The sequence below is a fragment of the Lissotriton helveticus genome, chromosome 12 (assembly GCF_964261635.1).
Source record: "Lissotriton helveticus chromosome 12, aLisHel1.1, whole genome shotgun sequence".
Lineage (NCBI taxonomy): Eukaryota > Metazoa > Chordata > Amphibia > Caudata > Salamandridae > Lissotriton > Lissotriton helveticus.
The window spans coordinates 808208138-808218900 of NC_136073.1; the positions used below are offsets into that span (position 1 = coordinate 808208138).

The 10763-nt window shown below is 44.6% G+C and overlaps 1 protein-coding gene across 2 annotated transcripts in view; it reads right to left on the reverse strand.

The window, feature by feature from the left end:
- Positions 1-9314, reverse strand: part of MSTO1 (misato mitochondrial distribution and morphology regulator 1) — an 88726-nt gene extending 79412 nt beyond the window's left edge. The window contains exons 1-2 of one of the 2 annotated variants that reach the window (XM_078668556.1): positions 9088-9314; positions 5445-5580 (exon numbers count right to left, since the gene is read on the reverse strand). In XM_078668556.1, coding sequence (XP_078524682.1) covers positions 5445-5580; positions 9088-9171 — 220 coding nt within the window. In that variant the 5' untranslated portion in view covers positions 9172-9314. The remainder of the gene's footprint in view (positions 1-5444; positions 5581-9087) is intronic. The other variant, XM_078668555.1, reaches the window with a different exon arrangement.
- Positions 9315-10763: the final 1449 nt, after the last annotated feature.

The window sequence follows — 10763 nt, forward strand, 5'->3', positions numbered from 1 at the left end:
AATAAACAAATGGTGGGCGTGTGGGCAACTACCTAGATTAGTGAATACTCATGAGTAAAAATCAGATAAATACACCATTGGCTATTATATAAAGGCAACTTTTGAATCATAGATTTTGCCAACCCTGAGAACGAAGAATTGGAAGCAATCCATCATGAATCACGTATGAAAAATATGAAGACCTAAGATCACACTCATTTTGAAACTAATGAAGGTTAGTTAAATATATACCTTTAATTAATGCAACCAATCCAGAATTATGTAGAACAAATGTTACAAACTTAGCCTATTGTGTTTAAGGTGAACAAAAATGAGAGCCATGGAGCAATAACCATCTAGCCCTGCACCTACGTACTAAGATAAAAGAACCATCCCCTAATCGACCCATCTGTGATAAATCTGAGGTAAGAACATATTTTAGGTGTTAGAAATAATAGAACAACATGTAGAAACAGTGATACAACCTGAGCTCATTTCATCTCATTTATAGCAACGAAAAATGAAAGCCTCATCCATATAATCATCCTGTTCGGCCGTATAAACTAAGATAAAGATTAGTCCCCAAAAACGACATATTCACAATAAATCTGGGGTAAGCGTCCCTTCTTTTCACTATTATGGTGGTACCTAACTTGCTAAAGACCCTGAAAATAGGTCTCTGAAATATGTCTGTCCTTTAGGCATTGCTGTTCTGTGTCTAAGGAAAAGTGAAAACCTGCACGTAACAGATCTTGGACACATGATTGCATCGTCATGCTCAAGGTTAGACCAGATTGAGATAAATTACTGTGTCAGGCATGATGGGTTATAAGTGGATTGACCTTTAGTCTTTTTAAAAAGAAGATGATGTTTAGGACATAATGTATTTTTGTTTTCAAATGTAATAACCCAGTGCTCACTTCCCCCAAGAAATCTGTTTTTTAATTGATGGTGTTACCTACCATAGGGTGTAACATGATGCCTCATAGCTAATGTACTAAGAAACTAAGAGATGAAATAGTATAGATTTAATCAAATGTCCTTCGATTAAGGTTTAGTTATGGGAACATTATACTGTGTTTGTACTTTCAGGTACCCTGAACACACACATCGAGAGAGGAGAGCAAAACTCTTTCTGATCTGGTCCTGAGGAAGGTGGTCTGAACCCACCGAAACGCGCGTAGACCTGGCGTTAGACAAATAATATCTGTGTTACCTCCAACCTTAGAAATTGTTTAGAATTCGGTAGAGTGTAGAGTTGTATGAATGAGTAAGTGTGTATGTTAGTTGGTGTGTGGAAGACAGGGTGCCAACTTTTTCATTATAAATTAATTGTTTTTTTTTAATACATTGCAAAACTTAAGGTATTGTTCACTGAACTATTAATAATGTTTGGATTATGACTCATGTCCATGAATTGATGTACACATAAGGAAGAAAAAAGAAAAAAAGCATTTTAAAATATTTTTGATATACTACAAAAGAAAAAAGAAATAAAATATGTAAAAATAAGAGAACAAATATTGTTGTGCCTATGTCTAAATTGAGGGTCATTTGACCTAATTTGTGAGCTTTTGCCGTTTATGAAATTATGAATTGACCACGGGGGAATATCAATATATATATATTTAGGTTCACGGACCTGCTTCATCGGTCGATCCTGCCTCATCGGCGGTTGCCGTGTCAGCCGGACCTGCTCACGAAGTTCGGGGGGGCAGATGGTGCACCCCAACCTCTCGTCGTTGAGTTTGGCGGCATGGCTCCTGAGATAGTGCAATATGGCCACTTGAATCTTCCTGAGGATTGCATGGACATATTGAAGGAGGCTAAGAGGCCATCTACTAGGACCTCTTATGCTTACAAATGGAAGAGATTCTGCATCTGGTGCACGTCTAAGAACTATGATCCGACTACCTGCAAGGAAGATGTCATCCTTCCATACCTTCTGCATTTAGCTCAGTCTGGACTTAATTTCCATTCCATTGAGGTTCATCTGGCTGCGTTGACTGAGTACAGGAAATGCCCTTCGCAGACATCCTTCTTCCAGATTCCTGTGATTAAGGATTTTTTGGAAGGGTTGAAGAAGGTGTTCCCTCCTGTTCGGCTTCCTTCGCCTGCATGGGAACTGAATGGGGTGCTGTCCAGGCTGATGAAGGAACCTTTCGAGCCTATTCACAAGGCTTCACTGCAGCACCTGTCTTGGAAGGCGGCGTTCCTCGTGGCCATTACATCGGCCCGTAGGGTGAGTGAGATTCAGGCATTAAGTTGCCAGGAACCTTATACTGTATTTCATGCTGCTAAGGTTGTTATGCGTACTCACCCTAAGTTCCTTCCCAAGGTGATTTCTGATTTTCATGTTAATCAGGCTATAACTTTACCAACTTTTTTCCAGAATCCTTCCACTCCAGCGGAAAGGTCTCTTCATTCCCTGGATGTCAGAAGGGTGTTAAAATTCTATCTGGATAAAACCAAAGACATTCGCAGGTCCGACCAATTGTTTGTCAACTATGGGTCGGTTAAGACTGGTCTGGCTACTTCGAAACAGTCCATCTCTAGGTGGATTGTGTCTTTTATCCAGCTCTGTTATCGGAAAGCGAATAAGACCTTAGGGGGTAAGCCTAAGTCTCATTCCACCAGGGGCAAAGCGGCTACAACAGCTTTGCTTCGTAATGTTCCCATTGCAGAGATCTGCAAAGCTGCCACTTGGAAGTCGGTCCATACATTTGCTAAGCATTACTGTCTGGACTCTGATGCCAGAGCAGATGCTCAGGTTGGGCAGGCTTCATTGAGAAATCTGTTTGCACAGTAGCGGTGTTGCCTTATTTTTCTCCACCGCCAGGTTATTTTTGGATGGGCTTGCCATTCTATTCACTAGATTATGACTATACACAGAGATCCCCTACTACAGAAGGAGTAGTTTCTTACCTGTAACTCCAGTTCTGTAGTAGGGGTATCTCTGTTATAGTCATAAGCGCCCGCCCTCCTCCCCGGTGGAGAAAAGGATAAAATGATGAATGCTATAGGTCTAGCTGTATACACCACCAAAAAGAACTGAAAGTGGAGGGAGTTGCTGTGCATTCTGGGATACCAGGAGAGTTCTGGAAAGTTTCCTTAAAGGCACGGTATCCCTTTTTAAGCCACATAATGGCAGCCAATGGGAGCTTGTCTGTCCTGTCCTTCTTCTCTATCATTCCAAGGATTTGGTGAAGGGGGGGAAGTGTTTTCCATGGTGAAACCTGGCAGACCAGTTTAAATGTGATATTGGTGGAATATCCTTTGCATTTCTAGTTGAAGTACTGGACAGTGTAGCCTTGCATGTATAGGCTGCATTATCTGTCTTTAATTTTCTCTTAAGTGTCTATGCAGGACTGCACAGAAGACAGCTTAATAGATTATTTTTGATTGCTCCGGGGTCCCCGCACATGAGCTAGATTCACTAGATTATGACTATAACAGAGATACCCCTACTACAGAACTAGAGTTACAGGTAAGAAACTACTCCTTTTCTCTCCTCATAGGTTTCAGGACCACTGCACTTTTTCAGACCACAAAGACACACACACTGTGCGAAGCAAGCTCTTGATTTCTCAAACTAAACTGATCCCTAGTAAGAAAAGCTGGACATAACATTAAAAACATACCATATCTAATAATCCTAAATATAGCAGTTTTATTTTATAGCTCTTTAATACATAAACATTGGCCAGGCATTAATTTGGAACTGTGAATATATATTTAATGAAGTCAACAGTAGAAGTGTGTGAACTGATTCGGGTAAATACAACCACAGACGAATGAGAAGGTACAACCAGAGTCTTGTGACGGAGAACATTTGGGGGTGACCCCAATACGTGTATTTTGAAGCAGAAGGTCACAAAACAATTGGAAAAATCCAGGAGGTAGTTTCAAGTAGCACTCAGGGAATGCTCAACTAATTATCGTGATGAGTCGTGAAGAAAATACTGCCAGATACTAACAGATTTTCATATATAAGGACATTTATAAGCTAAGAGGTTTAATAAGACTTGGAGATACTTTATCTAATTTAGCAATATAACCAGTTGATTTGTTTATATAAGAATCCACAGTATAAACTGAATGAATTTTGAAATTTTGATTTGTGTACATTTTGTAACGCGATACGATTTTAACTGGAATGTGGAACATAACGTTCAGCAAACCATATCAATAAAAAGTCTTGGGCATCAACCAAGAGCATGTGAATGACGTGGCTTTCTAGTAGTGGGTGTATGATTGATGTGGGTCTCACCAGAGGTTCTACGCAAGTAGGACCCTGGATTAGCAGATGAGCAACATGGAGTTCTGCAGTTGTGTGAGAGTAGGAGGTAGTGATCCAAATCATGCTTTAAAGCAGGAATTTTGTCTGCATTTCTGTATAAATAATAATAATAATTTTTACCTAGTAAGAATTTAAGTCTCATTCTTTTGTTTTTAATATTAATCCACGGGAAATGCCTTTTTGCATCTGGAAATCCACAAAAATGTAAATATGTAATTTCACCTTAGTGGCCTCTAGACTTCAATTGTGGTGTTCCTTTTTGGGGATAGCTTATGTAGGTAATTTACTGGAGAACCGTGGATAAAAGCGTGGACAGCATCCTCTGTATCAGCCTCTCCCCTTTTTAGGTTGAGCATTCAAGACCTCTTGTATATACTTTAGTATATACTTATGTACTTTAGTATATACTTATGTACTTTAGTATATACTTATATGTGTATGTACTTTGACATGTCTGTTTCCGCTTAGGGACTTTTTTTCTGTTCAACTGTGTCTAATTAACTGTCTTGATAGAAAACGACCAGCAGAGGTCAGTAAAATACCAGAATTGCTTGCTGCTGAGGGACTTTCTTTTTCCTATTTTTCTGGCCACTGCCTCTATTTAACTTGCTTGATAGAAAACGACCAGCAGACGTCAGTAAAATACCAGAATCGATTTAGCATTCTCTAGATTCCAGTCGAAAGAAAGTGTCTTCCCCGAGCACCGGTGGACAATAATATATTTTTTAAATCTTGTATTTTCAGTGATATGCCCACCGAAGGCCCTGATTTTATATTAAAACTATACAATTTCCCGCTGAAAGGCAATATTTCTCTCAATGTATTCCCATACCTGGCGTGTCACACAGTTTGGTGCTTACTTTCCCTCCATGTTAAAGAACAGTAGAGGTTTCATCACCCAGACTAATGTGCTGCATAGCTAAATATATATAACGTCCCACAGGCAAGACCGATTGAAGTTACCAACAGTGTGCAAATGACGGGGTTCCTTCAGTCTAGTTTGTGTGACGAGCGCTTCATCAGTGGTGCATGTGAGACGCAGTCCTTTGGGTTGCTTTGTGAATGACAGGAGCCAATGAGAAGGCATGTGTGTGAAAAAGTAATGCCAAGGCATGTTTATGATAATGATGCTTCCAGCCTTGCATGCGTGTTGGGCCACAGATACCTTTCAGGTCCATGAGTATCAGGCGGGGGATGTAGGCCTCCTGTCCGCTGGCTGTCACTCCAACACGGAACATGACATCGTGGCAGATCTCCGGGTCTGGATGCTTGGCCTGAGACTCGTAACAGAGGGCAGCATCCTGTAGAGAAGACACATGCATCAACAACTGCTTCATGACGAGTGCATCATCCTCACCAGACACAGAGCTCCTGCTACTACAGGGACATAAGCTTTTTCTTTGAAGGCCAAACACCAGTGGCTAGCCCCTACCTAACAGAGACAAAACCAGTCTCTAGGCTGTACCATGTTACAACCTCTGCTCAACAATACGGAATTGGCTTCGGAAAATTACCCAGCGAACTAAATACATATCTGCTATGCTCCTATGAGCCCCGGCTTCACAGGATATACATCAGCTATCCACACTCCCGCCCCAAGGAACAAGTGCTGCCAATGTCCTGCAACAAGGATTTCTCAAAGACCCTCAGTACCTTTCCTTGTTGCCATCTCACATCAATGTGCTTCCACGTTGCGCACTCTCATGACCATCTTTGTTGTTGGCTCCCATCAGAGCACCAATACAAGCCACAGTTCCTTCAATGTATGGATGCAGGAAATGTCCTATTATTCATACTCCCCAAAATTGCAGTAGGTTTTCTCGGGGTCACAAGCTAGCCCACACCATTTCTCATGAAAGCTACAACGAATGCCGTACACATTACCCATATTCTGAGACACCTTCTGGCTTTCCCATGGCGCTACAATAAATGTCAAAATGTCTTACCCTTCATCATTGCTTATCCTACACTGACAGCAAAGCATTGTTATTAGCTGGTTTAAACCAACTGGTGTGAAGGAAAAAGACAACTCACAGAATGCACAGCCATCATTCTCAGTCATCGGGTGAGACTCAACATTAGGAGTCAGGTTATGGTCAGCCTAAACGTCACACCTGGCGGCAAGGGCTAGACCCTGAACTCAAAATGCACCTCTGTTGAGAGCTCTCCATGGTAGTAAGTGGTTCCTGTGAGCTGCCAAAGCTTCAGGAAGCAACACCTCTGTGGGAGCCCTCCTACAGACTCTTTCATTTGAAGGGAGTAGACTTTTCAGTCACACTGACGTGCTACTTAGTAAAATGTTGTCAGTCGTTTGTCTACCTTAGTGAGTGTAGGAAGCTGGCTCTTTATACTGTGGACCAAAACGAGGTGCACTTTGTAAAGAGTCCAGGCAAACCCCAAAGGAATTACAGAGGCACAAATGACTCCCCAAGTGCTCTCTTTTGTGGTAGTATGGCCAAACAGTTCGGCTAATCAGAGGGTAGTGCTAAGCATTTATTAGACACACAAAGGCAGTATGTGAGACCACACTCAATACAGAAATCTGACACCGATTTATTAAAAAATACATACTTATATATCAATTTAGATACAAAGATCATCGAAATCGGGGAAGTACTTTTTGAGGTATGATTTTTTACAGTTTTCAGAAATGAACACTTGGTGCATTTTCTGGATCAGTAATGTTATCCGAAGGAGGAAAAACATGTATTGCATTCGGGGACTTGTCAGGAACTTACGGGACTATTTTCTGAACTGAAGGCGAGTATGGGGAAAGGTTGAAGGCCACACCAACTGGTCACATTGGAAGGCTCTGGGGTGCCCGGGTGCAGAGATGTGTCACGGCGTCCGGTGTCTTCACTTCAGTGGGAGAACAGTCCGGGTACATAGAGGCTGCAAGCAGGGACTGGGGACCAGTCCCGGGCAACCCACAAGGGAGCTCGACCCTTGAGATCCTTGGGCAGATAGGGACACACACCCTTGCTCCACTTATCCTCTGGCTGTGGGGCTCAGGTACATTGATGTCTTCTGGAGTCAGAATCCGGTGTAGGAGTCTCCCGTGGTTGGAGGGGGCTTGCAGAAAGAGACTGCAGGCAGTGACTGGAAGTCCAGTCTGGGCAAACCCAAGCGTGGGCTTGGCTCTTGTGAGTCTGGGGACACCGTTAGCACTGTCACCTCCCTTGGACTCAGGAGTACAGTGAATAGGTGCTTTGAGGCGTCGGTCACAGACACACTTCTTTGTTTTTGTTTTCTACATGAGGGGCAAAAAGGACAGCTTAGCCACGCTCTATGTGGTACTCACTGTCCCTTAAGTCCCTCAACGTGCAGGCCAGTTTTCCTCTGTGTTGATGTCTGGACTGGACACAATGAGACTTGGCTGCTGCAAGGGGTCTGGTACCCAGGTATTGGTCCTATGCGGCTCCAGTTGGTCCTATTGCCCTCTCACTCGGTGGGGAGACAGAAATGACCTTCAGGAGCATAGGTTCCTCTTCCTGGGGAGCTGCTGCGTCAGGCTGGGCGGGGAGCGGCAACTCGAGGGACTGCACCTTGTATCTTTGGTGACTGCGGCTACAGGGGAATACCTCCTCTACTCCAAGGGAGTTTCTTCAGGCAATTAGTGAAGCACTGGCAGCCCTTCGGGTCTCTTGGAGACTGCACAGCGGCAGGACGAGTCTGCATTGTTCTGCGATTATTGGGGGCAGCAGTCAGGCTGGCAGGGTTGGCGCCAAGTCAGGCTGGCAGGGTTTGCGTCAAGTCAGTCATTGCTCCTCAGTTCTTGTGACAGAACTCTTCCTTGTCCACTCCTTCTGTTGATCCGTCAAATTTGAAGTCTTGGTATCAGGGGGTCCCCTCTATCATTGCTTTCTCTCCTGTTGCTTTTCCACCGCACGTTGCCCTCTTGCCCCCCAACACCTGACCTCTCATGTTGCTTCCCCCCCACCGGCACCCTCCTTTTGTGACTGCTGTGGATGGAATAAGAAACAAGAGACCCGGAATTATACCCATTGCTTTTTTTCCGCAACCCCGAGTTGCTTGTTGCTCCCCCACCGTGTTGCTTCTCCCAACCCATCTCTCCCTCTATGACTGATGCCCGTTGCTTTCAGCACCCGTGTGAGTCCCACCTATACCCTGCATATAGCTCAGCCACCCTACACTCTCTATTATGCTCCCCCAACCTGCACTTAAAAAAAAGACACTTTTGCACATTTTTTTCTTTTAATTTACCACCAGTCCAACTCAGACTGTCATAGGCTTTTTATCCCCCTTAATTAGGCCTGCTGCACAGCATGGGTAAAAAAAAACACTGACAAGTCAGTAGGTGTCAAAGGAAAGACCTATTGGTCTTCAGAATGTTTGTTTAGGACCTGCTTTAGACTCGACCTTTTGATTCTCTAAAATGATATGCTTATGCCTGTTTATTGGGGCTTTCTGCCATCTCAAACTAGTTGTCTATTGCGGCCTATTATTTTTTTATACCACCCACAAAAGCATGCAGCATGGGACAGTGGCTCATCCCACTTGACTCACTGATTAACTTTACTGTGAGTGACCGCATTCAGTCATTTCACAAGGGGCACATCCACAGCCAAAGAGAATATTTTACGTGTCACAGACACATGACAAAACAAACATTGACAACAGACCTATTACTTTGCCAATGCTTGTTTCCTATTTGCCAGTCCCCGCCTCTTTTCAGAGTCTCTTCCTGAAAGATCTCTTATCCTATTGGCTACTTCGTTACCTCTGTCTTCTATTGGCTGAAGAACACATTGTCCGGATGTACCCCCTCCTCCCACGAACCTCCTCACCTGCACATTCCACCAGTGAGTCCCCACGCAGTTGGCGTAGTGTCCGAGCTGAAGGGTGAGCACCTCCCTGTGCGCGCGGGCCATTGCGGCGTCCGCGTCCCGACTCTCACCGCAGGACGCAGCGGCTGCGGCAGCAGAACTAGGCCGTAGCGGGGAACGGGCTGATCGAACGTCTGATTCGCCCACCAATCTGTCACTGTTTCCATTCAAACCAATTATAGCCACGAAGTGTCTCATTTCTGCTGCTATTGGCTGTCGTTGCGGAGGAGAGGCGTTTCCTCCGCCTCTGAGCCCCTGGAGGCGGGATGTAGAGGAGGCGGGGTCTGGGAGGCCAGAACTTGCATGATGATGCAGGAAAAGAAAAGCGTGCTTAATCTGGGAATGGGTATTTATGATGGAGGTTTAGGTTATGAATTGGCGGGTTATGAGTCTCTATTAAGGACATTAAGTCCTGGATTATATGTTAAATAAATATATGGTCATTGAATGGAATTGTTTCCTTCGACCTGGATATATGATTACATTGTTAGCTTTTAGGTCTCGCCTGGGCGTGGCAGGGCAGAGCCCTACTCCGCCTCTGCGAGAGATCTTGTAAATACAAGATTTGTAAAAGGGACTCAAACCCCGCCCATCTTTTCCATTGGGTAGCGTCAGCGTTTATGGTAAACTCTGGCTTCTCATTGGAAAAGAGGGTTTTTGGTTGACACCCTGTCCGCTTCTCCGACTGCCCCTCCGGACACGATAACCTGCTTTGCGGATGTCGTGACCAACTTTGTTATCAGTGGAGGCGTGTAAAGGTGTGTAGTCAGGGGTTATGTTGAATTTTTATTGCTTTGTTTACTCCGGGGAAGCAGGCAGGGAGCTGAGAGGCAAAGAAAAACCAAAGGTGGTGATGGACGGAGCGTTGACAATACAAACACTCCCCCCCAGTCAACTGATCTGGGTTTAATCCATCACCGTTCTTTAGCTCACTCCGCCACCCCAGTTCAGACATGGCCATATGAAAATCAGTCTGACCCTGTGCCTCATGGGAACAGTCCAGCCCGAACTGCCAAGCCATGTCTTCCCTGGACCGGAATCAAGTTTCCCAGGACCGGTTTCTGGCATTACAGCCATCTTCAGCCGGGCTTGCTTGACTCCAGTGGCAAAGTGAGCAAGGGACTCACATCTGAGCATACCCTGCCAACTTAGGGCGAACAAAGAAAAACCAAAGGTGGTGATGGACGGAGTGTTGACAATACAAACACTCACCCCCAGTCAACTGATCTGGGTTTAATCCATCACCGTTCTTTAGCTCACTCCGCCACCCCAGTTCAGACATGGCCATATGCAAATCAGTCTGACCCTGTGCCTCATAGGAACAGTCCAGCCCGAACTGCCAAGCCATGTCTTCCCTGGACCGACAGGGGGATTCCGGCAGAGGCAGCAGCGTGTTCATTTTTTTTTTTTGCATCGCGCTTTCACTTTAATGCGCAATCCAAAAATAAAGACGCTACTGTTTTCGTAATGGTAAAACTCTATTCTAGTCATTGTTCGGAGGAGTTTTGGCATCGCGTCTGTGGAGCATTTCTTTCTCTCTTGGCAGACCACACTGTGCACTCCACAGTAACGAGACACTTAAGAATCGAACCCAGTGCTCTGTGAGTGGCGCAGCCCCTTCCAGTGAATCCACGGGC